Source organism: Ipomoea nil, unplaced genomic scaffold, assembly GCF_001879475.1.
Source record: "Ipomoea nil cultivar Tokyo-kokei standard unplaced genomic scaffold, Asagao_1.1 scaffold0794, whole genome shotgun sequence".
Taxonomy (NCBI): Eukaryota; Viridiplantae; Streptophyta; class Magnoliopsida; order Solanales; family Convolvulaceae; genus Ipomoea; species Ipomoea nil.
The window spans coordinates 579,653-602,218 of record NW_017617222.1 but is presented as its reverse complement, the minus strand read 5'-3'; the positions used below and the strand labels follow the sequence as shown (position 1 = coordinate 602,218).

Genomic DNA, 22,566 nt, shown 5'->3' with positions numbered 1-22,566 from the left:
AAAAGATAATTAATGGCTAACCTTAATGATGCAAACCGCATCTGCCCATTGCGCTAACAACGATGACGATCCACAAGAGAAGAAAAGACTCCAGAATTCTCCCAATCTTCACTATCGGTGTCAATAAACTCGATGCAGCGTCCAATGGTACGTTAAAAAATTTATTGGTAGGACTTAATTACCAACATTAATAGTCATGTAAAATGAAGTGGTAACCATGCCTGATGGATTTAATTAACCCGGGGTGGACCCGAATCAATAAACCCGGATAAGAATACGAATAATAAAGAGATGGTAAAGGCCGCGGTGGACCGTATATTGTATTAAATGCCGTGGAATTGGCTATTACAGTGATTCTTCAGTACAAAGTGTGTCCGTAGAGTAGGTCGTGTCCTAACTGGACAAGGTGGGGGGTTTTTATACAACCCCCGTCCCTAACCGCCACCCCCCAAAGCGGGGGGGGGGGGGGGGTGGTTAGATCTAAGTTGACCGCGCCCGGTCTTGCGACCGGGCCGCGTTATGGGGCCAGGCCGGGCCCGTCGTGGGCTCGGGCCGAGCCCACAAGGAGGTCGGCCCGGCCTCCTGGAGAGGCCGGCCCGGCCTCTGCCGTGGCCCGCGCGGGGCCACGTGGCGAGGCCCTCCCGGGGCGGGTACGTGGCGCCGCCCCGGGACCCGTTCTTGCCCGCGCACCTCGGGTCGGTGCGGGTCGGTTCCTAATATATCCGTCATCAGTCCCCCACTCTCCGAGGTGCGAGTAATCGTCAGCGAAGGAGAGTAAGCGCTCCGGCCGACCAAAAAATGTCGACCCCGAGGCGCGCGCGTCCCCGCGCCATAGGTGCCGTCCGGGCATATTTCTCGCGATAATGATGAAACACTCCCTCCGAGGTATGACTCCTTTATCTGTTAGAACACATACATAGTAGAGTCCTTTTAGGTTTTGATCATCCTCCCCAAGTCAACCAATCACACCCATCTTTTCCCCTTTTCCCCCCCTTTTTCTTATTTTGAATTTCAAAACTCCCCCTCTTCTTCTCTCCCCTTCTCCTATATAAACCCCTTCTCCCCTCTCATTCTACACTTTCACCACTTCAACTTCACACTCTTCACTCCCCAAACTCCGGCGAGCCCCCCCCACCGGATTCCGGCGACACCTCCGGCGAGCCACCACCGGATTCCGACGAGTTCGCGGCCACAAGCTCCGGCCGACCTCCAACTTCCCCCGTCGCCGAGCCGTAGGCCCGAGCGTGGTAAACCCCCTTTCTCTCCTCTTTTTTTTTTTATTTTTTATTTTCGGAAATCCCGCGGAACCCCGCCGCCGCCGCGGCGATGCCACCGCTCCGTTGCGGCGGCGCTGCTCCGTCGCAGCGGCGTCGTCGCTCTGCTGCCACGGGCGGCTCTCAGGCTGCGGTAGCGTGGTCCCCGGCTAACCTCCCGGGCGACGGCGAGGGCGGCAACGGCCGTCCCCCTCTCGCCGGGGCCGCGCCACCCCTCGGCGGCAGGTCTGGCCGACCTCACCCGCCGAGGCCGCGCCGGCCGACTTGCCTTGCCGACCCTGACCTCGGCGCAGGGCCGAGGTCCGCCTATCTGCTCCCCTTTTTTTTTTTTTTGGGTCCACCGTGCTGCCGCCCCCACCGTGCACCACGCCGTTCCTCCGCGGCGGCGGTGCGGGGCCGTCCGTCGCGGCGCGGCCTGCTGGCCGTGCCGCCTTCCGGGCGCCGGGGTCTCGCCGACCTCCGGCCCCGCTTCGGCGCTGTCCTTTGACGGCGCCGGCGTCTGGGGTCGGCTCGGCCTCGCTCGGCGAGGTCGGGCCGACCTCGGCCTCGGCCCTGGGCCGAGGTTCGCTGTTTCCTCATCATTTTTTTTTTTTTTTTTTTTTTTTTTTTTTTTTTGGCCTCGTCCTTATACCCTCTTTCTTTTGTCTCGTAGGTTTAGTCGGTGCATGCACACTTCTTCCGGTTCCTTGGACGATTTTTTGGACTCCGTAGACACTCACGTCCTTCCCATGGACGAAACTAGCGACCCCCCCACTCCTTTTCCTGCTCATTCCCCTTCTGGGGAGGTCACCATGCCGTACGAGGGTCCGTTGGACGCCCATCCTCCCGTCATGGAGGATCCCCTCGCGGTCCCGTACGAGGATCCCGCCCAGTACACTCCTCTGGAGACACTCATCGCGGCCTCGACTTTGGCTCAGACCTCTGTGCAGGAGTTCGAGGAGGCCAAGAGCTATGTTGGACCTGCGGGCGAGGTGCGCCTGCCCTCCCCGTCGGGGAATGTCACCGAGCCGCCGACACCCCTCTTCTTCGGGGTGCACGTGCAATCCATGTACCTTGGTTTTCGCTTCCCCATTCATCCCTTCGTCGAATCCTTCCTCAACCACTACGGCATCGCACCCGGGCAGTTGGTGCCGAATGCCCATTACTTACTTCTTGCCTTCTTGCTCCGCTGCCACGCCATTCGTGTCGAGCCCTATATGGATCTCTTCCAGAGTTTGTTTCAAGTCACCTCATCATCCAGCCAGGCCAGCAGAGGGTTCGTGGGCATAGCGGCCCGGGCGCGTATGAAGACGTTCCACGACTTCAACCAGACCAACCGAGACTGGAAACCGCACTTCGTCTACGTATCGGTTGGTGATCCTCGCCCGTTCCTATCTTGGAACAACAGATTTGTGCGCCACAGGGCTCCCCTCCAGACGGCTGCCGTAGCCCGGGACATCCATGCCTTCCGGGGCGATCGGGGGGAGATCAGCATAGGCGAGATGATTACGCCCGAGAACATGCGCGGCCTGGGCTTCACGTTGGATGGGCCGTTGCCGCCTCGTATCCGTCCGCGCCTTCTGCGTGCGCCCCAGCCGGACGCGCGTCCGTTGATCGATTTGACGGACGACGAGCCGCCAGAGCAGTCTCCGGGATCCTCCGGGTCTTCGGGCGAGGTTTTTGCCGAGCCTGGGTCCTCCGGATCCGCTGTCGGCCCTTCGCGTGCTTCCACTCGTGGTTTGTCCCTCTTCATTTTGTTGAACCTTCGGCTGTACTCATGTCCTCTCGTTTGACCTTTGCTTGTTTCCTTTTGCAGCGAGACCTCCCGTCATGTCTACGTTCCGCCAGCGTCTTGAGCGCGTCGTGGCGCGCGGCCCTGTTGCGAAGAGGCAGAAGGTTACTGCACAGTCTGATGTTCCTACTTCTGAGTCTGGTGTGCCCCCCCCCCGGGAGGGACACGGCCGCAGGCGAGCCGCCCCCCTGTACCACCGGGTGCTCCACCCCCGCTGCCACCTGCCCCGCACGCGTCGCGGAGCTTGCCCGCTGTCCTCCGGGAGGCCCTTCGGACCATCGAGGTATGCTCGTGATTTCCTTTGTTATGCTTAGTCCTTGTTATTGCCTTGTTATGATTGTGCCCTTGTTTCAGGGTTGGGCTGCGTCCTCTGTGGCCCTTGTCGAGGATGAGCAGAGTCGCGCAGCCGACGTCTTGAGCGCGTCGTGGCGCGCGGCCCTGTTGCGAAGAGGCAGAAGGTTACTGCACAGTCTGATGTTCCTACTTCTGAGTCTGGTGTGCCCCCCCCCCCGGGAGGGACACGGCCGCAGGCGAGCCGCCCCCCTGTACCACCGGGTGCTCCACCCCCGCTGCCACCTGCCCCGCACGCGTCGCGGAGCTTGCCCGCTGTCCTCCGGGAGGCCCTTCGGACCATCGAGGTATGCTCGTGATTTCCTTTGTTATGCTTAGTCCTTGTTATTGCCTTGTTATGATTGTGCCCTTGTTTCAGGGTTGGGCTGCGTCCTCTGTGGCCCTTGTCGAGGATGAGCAGAGTCGCGCAGCCGAGCTGGTGCGAGCCTTGGAGGCCGAGACTAGGCGAGCTGATGAGGCGGGTAGGCGGGCTGATGAGGCGGTCAGGCGCGATGCCGAGTCCCGGAAGGCTCTGGAGGCTGAGAGGAAGAGGCACGCGGAGGAGCTTGGACAGGTTATCTCTGCTTACAGGAAGTCTGATGAGTTCGGGAGGGATGCCGAAGAGTATGTTCGCGGGCGTAGCGGCGACATAGTCGCCTCGTGGCTGGCCAGCGACGCCGGGAGGGAGACGATCGCGGAGGAGAGTGCTATGGCCTTCCAGTTGGGCCGATACGCTATGCAGCAGGATATCTACACCGCCCTTCGCCAGAAGGGGGATGCCTTCGACCCGATCGCCCTTGAGTTGCCGGCTGAGATGGAGGACCCCGAGCCAGCGGAGCCAAATGATGGATCCCGCGGCAGGCGTCGATAGATATCGCAAATATAATATAGTGCGCGAGCTGGAGCGGGGGCGGCGTGGGGAGCTGATGGCGCACCGCTACTGCGGCGGTGGGTGAGCTGGGCCCTCAGATCCTCCCCCGATCTGGCGGAGGCGGCCGGTTGGACGCCGGGGGCGGGGGCCCCGTTGGGGCCGTTCCCGTTCGCGACGAGCTGGGTGCCGCGGGAACCATTGGTATGACGAGAGCTGGATCTCGATCGTGCCATCGCTGTCGATGAACAATAGTGGGGAGAGAGCGCTCAAGCTTGTACAGCAGCTCTCAACACGAGCACCACTGATGGATTTAATTAACCCGGGGTAGACCCGAATCAATAAACCCGGATAAGAATACGAATAATAAAGAGATGGTAAAGGCCGCGGTGGATCGTATATTGTATTAAATGCCGTGGAATTGGCTATTACAGTGATTCTTCAGTACAAAGTGTGTCCATAGAGTAGGTCGTGTCCTAACTGGACAAGGTGGGGGGTTTTTATACAACCCCCGTCCCTAACCGCCACCCCCCAAAGCGGGGGGGGGGGGGTGGTTAGATCTAAGTTGACCGCGCCCGGTCTTGCGACCGGGCCGCGTTATGGGGCCAGGCCGGGCCCGTCGTGGGCTCGGGCCGAGCCCACAAGGAGGTCGGCCCGGCCTCCTGGAGAGGCCGGCCCGGCCTCTGCCGTGGCCCGCGCGGGGCCACGTGGCGAGGCCCTCCCGGGGCGGGTACGTGGCGCCGCCCCGGGACCCGTTCTTGCCCGCGCACCTCGGGTCGGTGCGGGTCGGTTCCTAATATATCCGTCAATGCCAATGTACCAAATATAGCAGATTACCATTAAATAATAATTATTATGAAAGGTAATAAAATGAGATTAGCCCCTTAAACTTAATAACAGTAATTAATAATGCCAATTAATAATAACTACAATAAAGGCAAAACTGTAATTAAGGGATGTCAAATACTAATCTCAATTTACCACATAATAATTAACCATGATTATTATGATACTAAGGGAGACTGAAGTTAAGGTAATAACCAAATTACCATTATACAGACAATATACCAACTATATTGCTTTTACCCTAAAATTAAAGACTTAATATTATTATTAAGGCCCTGAAAAACTATTGATAGATTAAAAATTTAATCGACTTAAACAATAGTTATAGTTCTTAATGGCCAAAATAACAATTAAATCCTTAAATCCTTAATGTCTCTAAACAGGCCGAGACAATAATTATAGCACTCAATCATTCAAATTAGGCTCATAAACCTCAATGACCCAAGTGAATTATAACATGAATAAAAATGGTCTAAGTACTGAAATAGACTCAAAACTTAATATTATTACCAACGATGAATACCAAAATATGGTAGTTAGTAATAATTAAAACTTAATAAACATGTTATAAGGAGGTATAATTATTATTAAAATATCAATCAAAAAGGTGGGATCCATACTTTATTGACCGAAGATAGGTCCTGAATAGCTTGTTCAAAATAGGTTCTAAAGTCCCAGAGACACATAAAATTAAAATGTGCTCAAATTAAAGGGAAACGAAACAAGCTACCTTTAACATGCCGAAATGACTAAATTTGGCCTAAGGATCCAAAATTGAATGATATTTAAAAAGAATTTATGAGTTAATAATATGCTAAATCCAACCTTAATACATGCTATTATGAATGTATAATATAACAATAATGTATGAATATACATAGCATGCTTGGATTTGCATATTAATATATTATTAACACATATTTTCTAAATAAATTGCAACACTTGAGGCAATTTAATTTGCACCTTAACATTAAACTAAAATTCAAGCAGCAAATTAAAACTTAATATTTGCCTCAAATTGAATGATAATTTAATAATTAATTAAGGAGGAATTAAACTGAAAATTAAGATAGAAGAAGCTTATATATGATGAAGGAAAAATAATGAAGTAAGCCTAATAAACTAAAGCAGGCCCAATATGTTTTTTTTTTAAAGATCCAGGTCTGGCCGAATTGGGCCAGACCCGGCCCAAAAACATTTGCCTTCATCATCTTCTTCTACCACTGTAACCCTAGCAGCCTGGTGACTCATTAGCGTCACCCAAAACTTGAGAAGCAGAGACGGAGCAACGACGGCCTTAAGGAGGAGGGGACGCTGAGAAGTCAAGCACGCCTCTGCCGGACCACCTCGCTCAACGCCAAAGGTTGCCGTCGTCGGTCCTAAGAGCAGTGCGGAGAGGGAGGAGCAACAGCCGGTCGCCGCCGTCGCCTGAAGGAGAAGAACAAGCAGCAACGTGGCCGGGAAAATCCAGCCTCGCCTCCGCCGTCCGTCCTGGTGCAACGCCAGCTTCGCCGCCGTCCTCTATAGTCGCAATGCCATCTCCGACTCACGACTTAATGGCATAACAACGATGGCTCGGAGGAAAATGACGGTGAACGTCTCGCCGGCGACTGGTCCCAGAAAATTAAAAAACAGTAGCTCGCCAAAACATTGTTTGCTAGGCAGTGGTTCACAATAAAACACAACATATAATTCCACAAATCCAAAAGGAATTAAAATTGTGTTGAATGCCAAAAATAATTCCAGCATACCAAAAACAATTACAAATAATCTTCTAAATATACATGCTAAAATACTAAATTATATCAAAACTAAATAGATACAATTCTGTACGCATATTTTGAAGAATTAATGTAATGTAATTGAAAATCAAAGTATATACAAAAACTCAATGTATATGATATTAATGTTGATTTTTTAGGCAATAACAATCAACCAGACAGAGATTATAATGGCTCTGATACCAAATGTTAGATATGCAATAGTCTAACTATAATGAATAACAGTATACGAGAAATCTGACCTCGTATGATAGCGGAAGCGTAGCCATGTAGATCTCCAGCCATAGTTGATGTTCCTGTAGTATTGCCTCTTAACGGTAGACCGTTAGCCATGTTTTGCCTCAGACCTGACTCAGAACCCTAGATGGTGTATTGGTATCTACTGAGCGGTCTGAGTACCGTAACTGAATGTGCTATCTAATCCATAATCCTGTATCCCATCAATCCAGGTTATATTAGGCACAGAGTTTGGTTGACTAACAACTACTAGTTATTAAGTCCAACCAGACCACTTAATAAGTCTAGTCAACTTGCACCACTTAATTAAGGTCCTAATATATAATATACAATATATATTATAAGGGAAAATCTTACAGAAAGATCTGATGCTACAGATTCAACCAAAAAGGTGTTCACATTTTACTCTCTTTTTTTTTTTTTTTTTTATACGTGTATACAAAATATAATGTATAAATACATAGTTTAATAATGACTTTCAACTTGAGCAATCTTGGGTATTTAACCTCTAGGCTCTGGGTGGTGCAACATTCAAACTGATGATTAACCACCCCGAAAGGAACAATGGAATCTTCTTGCTTTCCGACTTGAATATCGAAAAAAATTCAAAACATGTAAAACAAAAATTCAAATGTGTTTGAAAAGATAAAAACTAAATAAAATGTTAGGTTTTGATTTTTATTTTTTGAAATGAAACAATGTTAAGTCTTGATTTAGTAAATGGAGATTATTAAAATATAATATTAATTTATTCAAGGGTTTTTACAATGTCATAAGCAATATATATTGGTATTACGATATTCTAGTATCGGATAATTACGTTGATTATTAATTCACAGTCGAATTAGTGTTGGATCTTATTTGAGGAGCTTTCTTGACGTTATTACTGAGCAAAATATATAAAAATAATAAACGTGCCATACATACAATTTTGTTTTTAATTAAGATAAAACAAATTTTTCAATTTGTTATCAGAGTTAAACTCATGCAAAAAGATTGTGAGTTCAAATTTATATGCTATTAGCGACATGGTTCAAATTCTGATGCTATCAAAGCCAGATCTATGACAAAGATTTCAACTCAAATTCTTAATTAAAGAATATTAAACTCGTCTTACTCTTTAATCAAAAGATTTTGATTTTGAATATGATAAAAAGAGTAATACATATTAAAAAAAAATCTCCACCGAAAAATTGTAATAGCAATCCGTTACTAGATAAGTCAAATATCATTATTGTTACCGGATACCAAACTCATGAGTCATGACAATAAAAAGAAAGAAATAAATAAACCCTATCATACAATAAATCAAAATAATTCCTTCCATACAAGTCTATTTTTTCAATATGACCCTAGAACCACACATTCGGGATTCCGGGTCCAAATGTTCACAATTTACCTTTTAAAAATTCATAATTTGCATAATGCAAATACACAAATATATATATATATATATATATATATATATATATATCGATTACCTTGTTTTGTATTCACAAGTTCCTTTGAGCAGTCATACATTATTAACATATTAAAATTTGATGACCATGTATTGTATTCACAAATTTTCTGTGTTTTGATTTAAAATCACAATTTATATTTTAAAAGTTTACAATATCAATACATAATTTATACATTATTTAGGACCAAGGTTCTCCTTGTAGTCCATGATAGAACAACTCCCCAAGAACAGTATTTCTAGAAGAAATCATTAATCTTCACTTAAAACCTATTTTATCAGTTAAATATACCCCCTCCCCTTAATAAATAATCTGTATTTTTAAATAAAAACAAATAACTAAAATACAATAATACATAACGTGTAAAATGTTTGGGAACGTGACAGGAAGGTAACGCAAAGGCATTCTTATTTCTTTGTTCGTATCCATTGATAAACATTTTCCGAAATAAAATTTTTTGTCGGCTGACGTGACAAATAAACAATAATAAAAATATAATATAATAATAAAATAAAAATAGGTTGAAACCCAAGTTTTCCTTTATCCATATCCACCCTCGGTTCCTCAATTATTGATTAATTTATTTTAATTAATTAATTATTTATTGGTATTCTCCTTTCTTCTATATTTCCTAGGGATGGCTTGACTTTGACTATGACAAAGAAAGTCAAACTGTCGAAGCCGACAAGAAAGCATTACTCCTTACTTTTCTGGAAAATATTACCAAATATCTTTGCTAGCGGCCAACTGCATAGTATTAATCACATTTTTTTAGGTTTAATTTCCTTATAAATATATTCAATTTGGTGAGCAGTTTCTTATCAACTCCATATTATATATGTGTGTATCTTCTCTTCATTGAACCCAACAATTAACTTGGGCTTCTCTTAAGATCTTCGCTCGGAGGATTATTATATTCTTAGCTTGGGGATTTGCTTGCAGCCATGGAGTTTACTAGCTTGGTTGATACTTCGTTGGATCTCAACATTAAACCTCTCCGGCCGGCCGCCGACGCCGGAGTACCGGTACGTGGTACCTAGATTGCATGGTTTTGTGTTTTGTCGTTCAAGAAAACATATATATACGAGCTGAGGTTAGGTAGTTTTAAAGTTTTAGCTAAAGTTGTGTGTTTTTTTTTTCCCCACTTTTAGAAGCAAGAAGTGGAGAGCAATTTCATTGGGTTGGGCATCAACATGACAATAAAAAATGAGGTGTGTAGTATTCATATCTTATCTTTCACTTCTTTGATGGTTCAAAATAAATTTCAGGTTTTAAAAAATTTCTGACCACTTTTTGATGGTTTAAAATCTGAGATTTTTAAAGGTTTTTGATCACTTTCCGGTGGTTGAAAATCTGGGATTTTTACTTTTTAGTATGATTTTGAAGTGGTTTGGTTTTGTGTGTTTAATTTCAGGCGGATGGTCTAATAGAGGAGTTGAATAGAGTGAGTGCGGAGAACAAGAAACTGACGGAAATGCTGACAATCATGTGTGAGAATTACAATGTTTTGAGGGAGAAATTGAAGGGGTATATGATGAAGAACAACAATGGATGTGAGGAAAACAGTAGCCCTGTGGGTGTTCTGCCGCAGGGATCAAGAAAGAGGAAATCGGAGAGCAACAACGTTAATACTAATGGAGGACACTCGGAGAGCAGCTCCAGTGATGAAGATTCTGTCAAGAAACCCAGGGAGGAACAACAACACCATCATCATCATCATCATCAACAACAACAACAGCACATCAAATCTAAGACCTCCAAGGTTTATGTCCGGACGGAATCATCTGATACTGGCCTGGTAAGTCCAATTAAGTTTCAAGAAATTAGTTTAGCAGTGATGTATTTGCAGACTTTTTGCTAAGCGTGAAATGTTTGTGTGTTTGCAGATTGTAAAGGATGGGTATCAATGGAGGAAGTATGGGCAGAAGGTGACTCGAGATAATCCATCGCCCAGAGCTTACTTCAAATGCTCTTTTGCTCCCACCTGCCCAGTCAAGAAAAAGGTTCAGAGAAGCGTGGAAGATCAGTCCGTTTTGGTGGCAACCTATGAGGGAGAGCACAACCACCCACACCCCTCAAAGATAGATCAATCCTCCGCCGCCGCCCCTTCCACTCCGGCCACCATCACCACCCGTCCTGCTCCCGCCGCCGCCGCCGCCTCAGCAGGACCAACCATCACCCTTGACTTAACAGAGCCCAAACCATCATTACCCATCACCGCCATGAACAGTAACAGTAAAGTCTCCCCCACCGCCACCGCCGCCGCCGCCAGAGTATTGCCGCAGCTGGCAGACAGACCGGACTTCCACCAATTCTTGATAGAACAGATGGCTTCTTCCTTGACAAAAGATCCCAGCTTCAAAGCAGCTCTTGCAGCCGCCATTTCCGGAAAATTCATCTTTCCTCATAATCAGACAGAAAAATGGTAATTTTTTTTTTTTTTTTTTTACCGTAGAAGCTTTGCAGTTGTTTTTGTCATAGTCTTTGACGAATGGAAAGGTTTGAAGTGAAGTAGAAGTAGTTGAATTAATGTAAATACCAGTTTAGGGTACATCAAAATCAATGTTCAAGAGGGGCCCATACCATATGGGTAGCTAAGAGCTTCAAGGCTACTTTTGATTGGATTACTCAAGTGGTTGAATTCAAGACTTTAAATCACAATTAAGAATTCTTACCAACTTTGCTTGACTATTTTTGCTAATTGTTTGAAATCTATGCCATTACACTATTTACATCTCTCATATGCCTCACAAACCCTAAAACCTAATTAAATCTTATCCAAAGTTATCATAACCCTTGAGAAAGAAGGTTGAATCTCCAACTACAAGGGTCTCCCATACCCCGACAAAACATTATCGGTGCGCACAAAAGATCTGTCCACTTTGTACATAATCTTCACACTATCGGCTACCGCTACCGATACTGTCTATTGAACCATTGAGCTAACTCCGTACAGACAAAAAAACCTAGTTAAATTTTATCATAACTCTTGTCTACTAAAAACTATTAAAATCTTATCACAACTCCTTTAGCTACCGGAAAAGTTTAGATTTACAATTTATATATTTAAAATACTATTAAACACCAAAAAAGAATTAAATTTAAAAATTATAAAAAAAAATACTAATAGAAATAAGTAAGAAGAAAGAATTGATTTGACCAATAAATAATAAGTATGATAGATAAAATAGATAAAATGAGACATAGGGAGTAGTTTAGTTTTGCTACCAAAAACTAGGTAGATCTTTGTATCTTACCATAATTCTTTTGGCTACCAAAAGCTAGTTGATCTTATCACATCTCGTTCGGCCACCGAATTAGCTAGTTGATCTTATCACATCTCGTTCGGTCACCGAAAACTAATTCAATTTCATCACAATTCTTTTCGTTTGCAAAAACAAGTTTGATCTTATCAGGACACCGAAAATTAAATAGACCTTACGACAGTCCTTTTGACCACCGAAAACTAATTTAGTCGTATCTCGACTCTTTTGACTACTGAAAAATTAATTTAGTCATATTACACGATTATTTTAACTGCTGAAAATTAGTTGAATCTTATCACAAATGATCACAACTCTTTTGAATACCAAAAACTAGTTACATCTTACACAGTACAAAACTGTACAAGAATAGATAAACATCTGTATAAAATAAAAAATAAAAAAACACGTAAAACCAGAGTATATACATAAGATAAGAGAGAAAGAAGCTTCTTGTGGTCCTTCATAAGAGCATTGGATACTTTAAAAGATGAAGTTGACACCACCTAAATAAGAAAGACTCAAACCCTACGCAGGAGTTATAGAGTTTAATGCCTGAAAGAAACTGCTCAGTCGCCCACACGGACAACTTATTTGGTACTCAAGTAGTAAATTATTAACAAAGTTATATGATCAAAATTTGACAGTCGCAGCGTGAGAATAACATTTAATGTGGTGACTTCTTGTGAACGCCAAACACGAGTCCTCTCACCTAAAAGACCACTGAGTCACCATAATTTACTCATCCACCATCCTGTCGAGCCAGAGTTTAAGAGCCTTTGGGGTGAGGAATTTCACTTTTTGTTGGCAAGAGACTTCAAACTAGTCTACCTTCTAGAAGCTATTAGCTAATCAACTATCTACCAACTCAACTTGACCAAAACCTGGAAATGACACATTTACTATGTACTAATCTTAAGTTTCACAAAAACACAACAGGACAAGCAATGATGAAGAGTATGTCAATGACTTCTTAACTTGCAAATCGGTTTATGATCTAAAAAGCAATGAACATTATAGGTTCACAGTGATTTGTACAAGGAATATTATAGTACAGAAGGGCAGGACAGCAGGAAACTACTCATGTATGTATATATTTCGATGCATGGAATAAAAAAGAAATCTATGTGGATAAGCTCGAGTTGTCAATAGCTCTTACTAGTCCAAGTTCAGCGTCGTCATCCTCAGGTTGTTTTACCTTGAGCTTGGCAGCACTGAGGCTATCGCCTTTGTTCCTTGCATTGCCCCACGCCATACATTCATGGAATCTAAAGCAACTGATGAGATGGTCATTTGTGATTCCAGAAACCTGCATGAAGGAGTAAATGACCGTGGGTCCTACTCCTCGGAAACCTCTTCTGACTAGGTCTTTGCTTATCGCTTCAGCTTTTGATGTCTTGATTGGAACTTGTCTTGGGTATCGGAACTGACCAACTATAGGCCTGTGGTTTACAAAACCCCAAACATATTTGTCGAAGGACCCAATCTCATCAATTATCTGCATTATGAGCATATTATTAACACTAACTACCACTTCACAGATGATAAAGTAAAGATTTATACTTCTGGATGGAATGAATTGGCAATCTAGATGGAAAATGACACTTACCTTACATACATGGCGGGCATTTTCAATAATTGCCCGCAGCTTTAACTCTGACAAAAGAGAGCTGGCGGGATTTCCTGGAACCGTTATCTTCTTTTCATTCAGTTTTGAGACAGCAACAGGATCAAAATTTTGGAACACTTCTCTGCATAACAAATAATTCAATCTAAGTCTCGGAAAATAACACCTGTACTAATTGCCCTAAAAAATCATAGAATATTCCATTGTTACTTGAATGCCTGTCGTCTACTCAGAATGGTCGGCCATGAAAGTTCTGCTAATGCTGTGGATAAACTAAGTAGTTCGAAAAGATTCCTGCACATTGTCACTATCAACTGAGAAGATCATATAAAAGAGCAGGCTTGTTATATTGCAGACAATACAAGAATAAGCAAAATACCGTGAAGTATGATGCCTACCTATCATCATGGACAGGAACTCCCCATTCCTCATCATGAAAAGCAGCATATAGCGGATCTGTTTAGGAATTAAGTCAATTAGTAGAGGAATCTCAATAAGTATAATTCCTTAAGCTATTGTAAAATACAAGATTACCAAAAAAAAATTGCGAGTAGACATAGTGAGCAAAGTCTAGAATTAGACAGTCGGCGAAATAAAATTAAAGCAAAAGTATATCCTAGAGGAACTCGGACTGGGATATACAGAACATGATCCATTGCCACTAACATTAACAGACCTACTACCATTCAGGTTGGCAAATATTTCCAATAAGAATATGTACTCCATAGCAAACATTTTAGCTGATACTATGAAAGCCTTTTAGCACAAATATAGCAAAAATAAATAATGAAAAACAAGGCCACAAAATACCAGACACAATCATGTATTTTTTGGAATTGAACGTGATTTATAAGAATTACCCTTTCAATTGCTTAATTCATAGAAAACATAAATAAATTATCAAGTTGTCATGGTTGCAGTGAAAGCAAGAGAGTTTCATAACCACCAAGGATTTCAGACCATCACCAAGTAGAAGTTCATTATCACATTGATAACACTTATTTTTAGCAATAAATAAAATGTTAGTTTTTTCGTCTAGATATTTCTTCTTATGTGATGATATCCTCATATAATTTAATTGGATAATTATGGTATTTTTTTAAAAGATAATTATGGAGTTTAATTAAATTATTACTTCCAATTTTAAAGGATTTAGTAATCTTGATAATCATATATAGCAAAAGACTTCCAATTTGTATTTGGGAAAAATGAAGACGAAGAAGAAAACTATAATGCAATGAACCCCACATATCACGTGTTTCAGAAACAGATATGTAATATGTTGACACCGTAAGTTTAGAAACTGATGAGGTTGGAGAAATAGTAGTCCTATATTTCTAAAGAAATACATTCGAGAACAGCATATGCATGTAAAGACAGAGAGAGGAAAATGTGTATGGAAACAGTTTGCCACTTGTCTGTGCCTCAACATTACATCAATTGATAGGTATTACCTCTCAGTATGAGATGTGATATTGGCTTTATATCATGTGATAGGTCTTATCTCTCAACATGAGATGTGATATAGCAATGTGTTGCACCAAAACACTCCACCATTTCCATGCCATTACTTTATCATGTAGTGTAAACACCTCATCCCCACATGGACAAGATGTGCACGGTACAAGAAAGCATCAATTTTACTAGCAAATAGTAAGACCACTAAATTTTGTCTCCACCTCATTTTCCTAGGCAGTAGGCACAATATACATTGTTCTGTTATGTATTTCAATGACACGAGTAAGAAAAAGAATTTTTAAAAAAAATTAATGCCTAATTGACATTCTCACGAGATTGGAAAACATATCAGAGCTATTGTAATAGCTTGGAAGAACACTTTGGAGGATGAGTTTCAAGCCTAAGAAGTTGTAGAATGAGTAGAGGGTTTCTCAGAAAACCTTGTAAAAGAAAACCCGAAATCTACCAATACTATAGAATAAGAGAACTCCAACATTTTGCATACTAAAGAACTACAGAATTTAATTGCACGTGAGCTAAGTACATGGAAAACAAATGCATTTCATCAATAACTACATGTATTTAAAAAATTTAACATACACTTATTGGAAATTAATGCTTTGCAAGTATGTCTTTACTTTTCATAAATTGGAGTGTGTGTAAAAATTGATGAGAGTAAAGAGCATTCCTAAAGGACATAATCAAGTACAAATGTTTTAAACAACTTACAATTGAACTGATAAAAAAATACTCCATTTGCAGTTGAACTATAATTAGATAATGTGCAAATTTACAAGTATGTCATACATAGGAAAATTGGGGTATATACAGGGACGGAGCCAGAAATTCGGTTGAGGGGGGCGAAACAGTACAGACGGATTCAGAAAATTTTTCCAGAAAAGACAAAACATTAAAACAAAAGAGATAATTTAAAAATAAATAAATAAACTATCTAAGAAATATAATTGTAAATATTGTTGGATATGGACGAAAAATAAAACACATCGAAACTTTATAAAAATATTCATAACAAAATATGAAACATAACTAATAAAATAATTTGAATAGAAAACACATTATAAATTACACATCTTATTATAGAGTGTGTGTGTGTAATATTAAAAAAGCTATTAAAAAAGATTTGTAAAACTATGTTAATGCTAAGATTGGAACCCTTAACTTTATTATTATTATTACTAAAGATGTGCTCTACCACCTACTCTAACTCACTTCTTGTTAACATTTTATAGTTTTTTTATACTAATACTAAAACATGTACTATATATACATATATACATACAAATACTATATATGGGGTGGGGGTGGGATGAGGGGGGGCAGCCGCCCCCCTGCCCCCTCTCTCCCTCCGTCCCTGGGTATATATATTACACGGTAAAGGTAATAGCTACCGCATGTCATGGCATGCACAGGAAATTGGAGTATTTCGTCTTTAGCACACAATCTGTTCCCTACTTTACCAAAAGTCAAAGCGATGTCACTATCAAAAGATCATTTAAAAGGTCAATTTTATTGAAAACTTTAAAAGGTCAGTTAAATCCTGAAATTAGCTAATATTTCTTTCTACATCTGTGCAAAGGATGGGTGGTAACAAAAGAGCATTGGCAGACTTTTATGCATATCACAGGGGAGAAGGCCACTCTACTTTCACAGGAATCTAGCTCACCATGCAACAGGCAGAACCGCAGAACCGCAGAACCGCAGAACCACATGCTTCGGTAGTTAACAAGGCCCAAATTCTTTATATTTAATAATAATAATAATAATCTTGTTTAAAGAGTCTTGCTTACAAAGCAGTCATCTTTGCAATGTAAAATCTAAACCATTGGAATCTTAGAATCCTATCTGAGCTGTCTTGTGCCCTAAAGCATTCATCTTTACAGTTAATTATCAGCTTGTCCTCTAAGGGCAGGATTCTTGGTCCAACTTTGAGGGAAAAGAATAGAGGGGGAAAAAGCAAATGAAAGGCTAAGCATATGCAGCATCCCAGCAAGGTTAATGCATCAATCATCAGTTCATATAATCAAAACAATAAACTTCAAGAGCAGCCTATTGGCCTTCCTGGTTTGAGCCAGTCAACTAAGTTGGTTTACTCGGGTAGTGGCGGTGCGTTTATCTTGTCACTCAAAAAAGAAAACTTGCTTAAAATGTGAGAGTGTAAAATGAAGGGATTGTACATAGTACATACCATGTACAAAGATAAACCAAAAGATGAAATCTTTTTACAGATATGCCTTCTAGAGATAGACGAATAGTCAATGACCCTGTTTCATTATGCAATGAATTGATTGATTACAGGAACACATTACAAACTCTGATGCCTAAGATATCTTATGAAACAACATCAATGCCGTGGCAGTTATCCTTGTATGGGAAATTTCACAGTGGACAGGCATTTTTACTTGTTAGTAAGATATAATCTACTAAAAGTCAAAGAGGCTTTGAAGTATGAACATACCAGTATTTGTTGTCACCCAGGCACACCTTTTCTTCACCAGAGGGAAATCATCTGAACTCATAGACAAGCTCTCAACTTCACTACCAGCTTTCTCAGCCGTTTTCGGGCCACATTGCCTCCTCCGAGACGATCTCGGGGTCACGCTATCTAGGCTTATGTTCCCCGTCGATGCCTGGCTCTGAGAAGACTCAGACGACGCGTCGGAGGAGCAAGAAGCATTCATCGACAAATTCGACCTCATCAGAAAAGACCTCTGCTCCTGCTGCCGCCTAAGGACTGAACCTACGCTCCCACATTTCTTCGACGTTGCCACCTGAAACCGGGGTTTCGACAGTTGATCGCCCCCCTCCGCCGCCGCCGCCGGAATTACAGAGGACTTCTTCTTTCCGCCGTCGCTCTCCGGCGACTTCTCCACCTTGTTAGACTTCAACTTCTCGGCGGGCTTCCGTAACTCCAACGATCTCGCCTTGTTACCCGCAGGCCCGAGCACGGGTCGGACCTCCGACTCGGCGTGGTTCACCGATTTCTCCCGCGGTGGACCAGACATTGACTCAATTAGACTGAACCTGCTTCGATTTGAAGAAACTAGGGCTGAATCACAGTGAAATGAATGTACATTACGATTCAACAAGGATGAAATGCTTAGAATGAAAACCCTAGACGGCCCAGAAGGTGCATTGGCATAAGAGTTCCAAGCTCGAGTCTTGCGGGTGAAACTCAGCTGGCCGGCTCTGAGAAAACCGACGGCGAGGCGGCTTAGTTTATGGATGTTTCTAGAGAGACAGAATTCTGTTCCGAGAGAGAAGCAAAGACCAATGGATTCTTGCCACTTCAGCTGTGGCAGCTTTCTACTACATTTATTTTCCCTTTTTTTAGTTCTTGAAAGTTGACTTCTTAATGGATAAATGCAAACATGTCACATGAACTTGCAATTATGTCCCAAGTGAGAAAATTAATAGTAGTAGGTTGGAGTCATTGGTTCCATAGTTGACAACAATAATATAATCAAGAGTTTTTTGCACTTTTGATCCCACGACTATGGTGTCATTAATAACTTTGATCCACGATTTTTAAAACTTGTAAAATTGGTACACGACTATGACTTTCTTAGCAAATTTGGTCATTTTGGTGCATTTTTCGTTCAATTCTTGTCGAAAAATTTTACTCTCCATTTTAACATGGGTAATATTGTATTTTTTATCTCAAAAACTAATGACATAAATAAATAATTAATGTTGTTAGTGACAACCTCTGTCTAACGAAAAATGGGGAGGATGATGAATTTACCCATTTTAACGGAAAATGTGAGATGGAAAAGACAATATTACCTATATTAAAATAGAGAGTACAAAAGATTAAACGGAAAATGCACTGAAAGGACCAAATTTGCTGACAAAGTTATAGTCGTGGACCAATTCTATAAATTTTAAAAGTCGTGGATCAAAATTGTTAGCGACACCATAGTCGTGGGACCAAAAGTGCAAAAAACTCATATAATGAATTATTGTATTAAACATTTTCTTAATTAGTCTTATTAGATAATGAAACACACACACACACACACACACACACACACACACACACATATATATATATATATATATATATATATATATATATATATATATATATATATATATATATATATATATATCTTAGCTGTTCTTGTGTTTGTTGGCTTGTAGGCATCCAAAACGGATGTCTCTTTATTTATCTTCACATAGGCCTCTTCAGCTTTTTACTTATTGATTTATGTTGATGATATTCTCATTATGGGGAATGATGCGTCGTTGGTCTCTACTTTGTTGGCTAAACTGTCTGTCAAAATATGTGATCTTGGTGCTCTGAGTTTCTTTCTTGGAATAGAAACGGTGCGGCATGGTGATGGTTTGTTACTCTCTCAACGGCGCTATATGGTTGAGATTCTGAAGTGTGCAGGGATGGTTGATTGTAAATCGTTTGGCTACTCCAATTCCCATGTCTCGTCCTGTGGATATTGCTGCGAAGCCTTTTAGTTGATCCCACTCAATATAGAAGTCTAACCAGGGCCCTGCAGTACTTAAAAGTTACTTGTCCTGATCTATCCTTTGATGTCAATTAGTTGTGCCAGCATATGCATGCTCCATCTGTGACACATTGGCTCAGCAAAGCGTGTGCTGAGGTATGTCAAAGGTACCTTGCATTTTGGCTTATGTTTGTGCAAATCTTCTTCGACTGACATCCATGCTTTTTCTGATTTGGATTGGGCTGGTTTTCCGGCTGATCAGAAGTCTACAAGTGGTTTTGTTGTTTTCCTGTGTTCTAATTTAATCTCGTGGGTGTGTCGGAAGTAGCGCACCATTGCCAAATCCTCTACTGAAGCTGAATACAAAGTTCTTGTTGATGTTTGTGCAGAAGTCACGTGGGTTGTTTCGTTGTTACGTGAACTGGGTATCAGGTGCTAGTACCGAAGCTGTGGTGTGACAACTGACAATCTTGGTGTAACTTATATGTATTCCAATCCTGTGTTTCATGCTCGTACCAAACACGTAGAGATTGATTATCACTTCGTGCGGGACAAAGGTGGCTTTGAGAGAGCTTCAAGTGAACTTTATTTCAACCAAAGATCAGTTAGCAGATATTTTCACTAAATCGCTTCCAACTTCGCGGTTTGCAGTTCTGCGAGACAAGCTTCACGTTGTCGTCCGACGTGAGCTTGCAGGGGAGTGTTAGGACTCTTGTACTCCTTGTTTAAATATATTACTTCTTCTTGTATATCTCTCTCTCTATATCATGAAGTGTGTTGTCAATTAATTACTAGAATCCTAATATCCTAATCTTCTTTGTAATTTTGAGCAAACACCCTTCTATAATTCATTTTCTATTAATTTCTCCCTAATGTATCATATTATTTTATTTGACACATAGATTGTTTATTAAGTCATGGAGAAAATAGTGATTTCACTTTACCAATTTTAACAATGCAATAATTTTTGAATATTAATTCACATACTCTATAAATACTTTTTTTTTTTTAAATACTCATGATTCTTTATAAGGTAGTACTCTATAAATACTTAATTCGATAAAGTTTTAAATTGTGTTAATGCTTCTTCCCACCGTGTCCTTTTACGTTTTACTGTAAGCAATATCTCAAATCGTTCACTATGGCTCCCACTTTTTCTAACAATATATATATATATATATATATATATATATATATATATATATATATATATATATATATATATATATATATATATATATATATATATATATATATATATATATATTTTAATTTGTCAGAGTGATGTCTATGATCTTTAATTTTTTGTTTTTGCGATATATTGCACGTGGAATCTTCGTTCAAAAAGAGTGGTATAGCAATTCTAGAATGCACCGTCCTGCCTCCCGGCAAGAGCAAAGATGATATTCCACTGAAAGTAACTTTTAGAATAATATCATCGTGGCTCCTTATCTTTGACGATAACGTTATCCACACGAACATCTTGCATGTTCTTCCTTAACCATACACAAAGAACAATCCACCTTCATTGGAATCAATATCATTCATCACAAAGTCGTAAACATTCTTTTGCTCGTCGGTCAATTGTGTTACCAATGTTTCATGCTCCATCTTCAACAATTCCTTGTTATACGCCAACTCTTCGGCTATCAACATGTTTCCACTCAAACCCATGCTAGTCTCGTTTGCAATTGACATTTCTGGAAAGTCCTTCAGAATCTTCCCCCCACAAAGATAGCAACTTCTCCAGCTCCACCAAAGCAAACTGTTTTTTATTTGAATCCGATAACATCAACTCTTAAAAGAAAGAAAAACAAATTAGTTTATTGAGTTAATACCTCCAATGGTCCTCTGAGTATGAGCCATATACCACCTGTGGTCATCCGACTTTTAAATGACCACGAGCCGTCCTCCATCTTTAAAAAAAAAAAGCATCTGTGGTCCTCCCGTTAAGTTTGGTGTCAAAAGGGTGTTAAATGTGAGGGCAATGTTGTCTTTTCACCTATATTAGCATTTTGGGTTTATACACAGGGTGGTTGCAGGGGAGAACCGAGAACGAAGATGACAACGACGTCGTGGAGGCGGCAGCGTCGTCTTCGCCGGCGGCGTCTTTGTATGAACCTTACAAACCCTATGCTGTTGGCTTCAAAAGTCAGGTAAGATTCAGCATCGTTTCCTTCTGAATCACTAACCCAGCGTTTCAAATAAGTTTTCTTCAGCAGATTTTTAAATCTTCCTTCCCCATCTTGAACAATTTTCTTCCCTCCAATCTTGGAAAGAGGTTTTCCTTGTTTAATATCCTGATCATCTTTCTTACAACATGTCATTATCTACCAAGTCGTGAACATTTTAAATAAAGCGGTTGAAAGTATACCCTGATCATCTTTCCTACAACATTTCACTACTAAGTGATGAACATTTAAGAAAAGTAGTTGGAAATTTAAAAAAAAAAAATAAAAAGAATGCTTGATGAAGCTTGGATACACAAAGTGTCCACACTATCACGGAAAAGATCAACATACTGTAGCAACAATTGGTACTCCTGCTTCAGTTGTGCGAGTTCCATGAGAGCGTTCACCTTCTCATTGGTAACCTATGATTCTATGAACATAGCATTACATCAATCTCACATCAAAGGTTCAAGGACATCAAGTAAACAAGTGTCTGGAAAATCCATAAATATTAAATTGATGAATATACAATAATAATGCAAAATTACCTGCGACAGGTTTCTCTGGAGTTCCCTAATTTTTTTGTGCAGTGCTGCATTCATGCATATTCCTCTCTAATAAGTGTCGTTCTTCTTCTTGTGATAGAAGCAATAAAGCCGCAACCTGAAAAGAAGGGTGAAAAGACAACATTGCTCTTACATTTAACGTCCACTTAAAACCAAACTTAACGGAGGATCACGGGTGGTTATTTTTTAAAAGATGAAGGACGTCTCGTGGTCGTTTAAAATTCGAATGACCACAACGGGTTCATGGCTAATACTCGAAGGACCATTGGGGGTATTAACTCTTAGTTTATTTATAAATAATGAAAAGCAAATAACAAAGTCAAGTAAAAAGATTGGAGTAAACTAAATATCATTGATTCAATATTGAGTAGTGACGAAAAAATAGGAATAGGAATTTTAATATTATTGTATTTTTAATATTAAATAGATTGCA

General features: G+C 41.2%; 3 protein-coding genes across 6 annotated transcripts; 1 reads left to right on the top strand and 2 right to left on the bottom strand.

Moving 5' to 3' along the window:
* The first annotated feature begins 9,377 nt into the window (after nt 1-9,377).
* On the top strand, nt 9,378-11,258 carry LOC109177114 (probable WRKY transcription factor 40). Of its 2 annotated transcripts, XM_019326423.1 has the most exons (5): nt 9,378-9,592; nt 9,719-9,778; nt 9,982-10,365; nt 10,454-10,782; nt 10,816-11,258. In XM_019326423.1, exons 1-5 carry the CDS (start codon nt 9,512-9,514, stop codon nt 10,994-10,996), a joined length of 1,035 nt encoding a protein of 344 aa, XP_019181968.1. In that variant the 5' UTR covers nt 9,378-9,511; the 3' UTR covers nt 10,997-11,258. The 2 variants fall into 2 exon arrangements, with proteins under 2 accessions (XP_019181968.1, XP_019181967.1); XM_019326422.1 differs by having other exon boundaries at nt 10,454-11,258.
* Nucleotides 11,259-12,781: 1,523 nt separating this feature from the next.
* On the bottom strand, nt 12,782-18,356 carry LOC109177113 (probable GMP synthase [glutamine-hydrolyzing]). Of its 3 annotated transcripts, XM_019326421.1 has the most exons (6): nt 17,633-18,356; nt 17,392-17,590; nt 13,856-13,913; nt 13,668-13,751; nt 13,440-13,581; nt 12,782-13,328 (listed from the first exon to the last, which is right to left on the bottom strand). In XM_019326421.1, exons 1-6 carry the CDS (start codon nt 17,936-17,938, stop codon nt 12,954-12,956), a joined length of 1,164 nt encoding a protein of 387 aa, XP_019181966.1. In that variant the 5' UTR covers nt 17,939-18,356; the 3' UTR covers nt 12,782-12,953. The 3 variants fall into 3 exon arrangements, with proteins under 3 accessions (XP_019181966.1, XP_019181965.1, XP_019181964.1); XM_019326420.1 differs by having other exon boundaries at nt 13,856-13,874; nt 17,392-18,356; XM_019326419.1 differs by having other exon boundaries at nt 17,392-18,355.
* A 2,537-nt stretch (nt 18,357-20,893) lies between these two features.
* On the bottom strand, nt 20,894-22,226 carry LOC109177108. Its single transcript, XM_019326416.1, has 4 exons — nt 22,116-22,226; nt 21,919-21,989; nt 21,527-21,709; nt 20,894-21,161 (listed from the first exon to the last, which is right to left on the bottom strand). Exons 1-4 carry the CDS (start codon nt 22,167-22,169, stop codon nt 20,894-20,896), a joined length of 576 nt encoding a protein of 191 aa, XP_019181961.1. The 5' UTR covers nt 22,170-22,226.
* Nucleotides 22,227-22,566: the final 340 nt, after the last annotated feature.

What these genes read in the sequence shown, in the direction of transcription:
- LOC109177114 (XM_019326422.1), top strand. Translation starts at nt 9,512, where the DNA reads ATGGAGTTTACTAGCTTGGTTGATACTTCGTTGGATCTCAACATTAAA. An exon ending in CCGCCGACGCCGGAGTACCG is followed by an intron (nt 9,593 to 9,718) that starts GTACGTGGTACC and finishes CCCCACTTTTAG; the next exon opens with AAGCAAGAAGTGGAGAGCAA. An exon ending in AATCATCTGATACTGGCCTG is followed by an intron (nt 10,366 to 10,453) that starts GTAAGTCCAATT and finishes GTGTGTTTGCAG; the next exon opens with ATTGTAAAGGATGGGTATCA.
- LOC109177113 (XM_019326419.1), bottom strand. Translation starts at nt 17,938, where the DNA reads ATGTCTGGTCCACCGCGGGAGAAATCGGTGAACCACGCCGAGTCGGAG. An exon ending in AGTAGACGACAGGCATTCAA is followed by an intron (nt 13,582 to 13,667) that starts GTAACAATGGAA and finishes TTTGTTATGCAG; the next exon opens with AGAAGTGTTCCAAAATTTTG. An exon ending in ATGCCCGCCATGTATGTAAG is followed by an intron (nt 13,329 to 13,439) that starts GTAAGTGTCATT and finishes CTCATAATGCAG; the next exon opens with ATAATTGATGAGATTGGGTC.
- LOC109177108 (XM_019326416.1), bottom strand. Translation starts at nt 22,169, where the DNA reads ATGAATGCAGCACTGCACAAAAAAATTAGGGAACTCCAGAGAAACCTG. An exon ending in TCCAGAGAAACCTGTCGCAG is followed by an intron (nt 21,990 to 22,115) that starts GTAATTTTGCAT and finishes ATAGAATCATAG; the next exon opens with GTTACCAATGAGAAGGTGAA. An exon ending in GAGTACCAATTGTTGCTACA is followed by an intron (nt 21,710 to 21,918) that starts GTATGTTGATCT and finishes GACATGTTGTAA; the next exon opens with GAAAGATGATCAGGATATTA.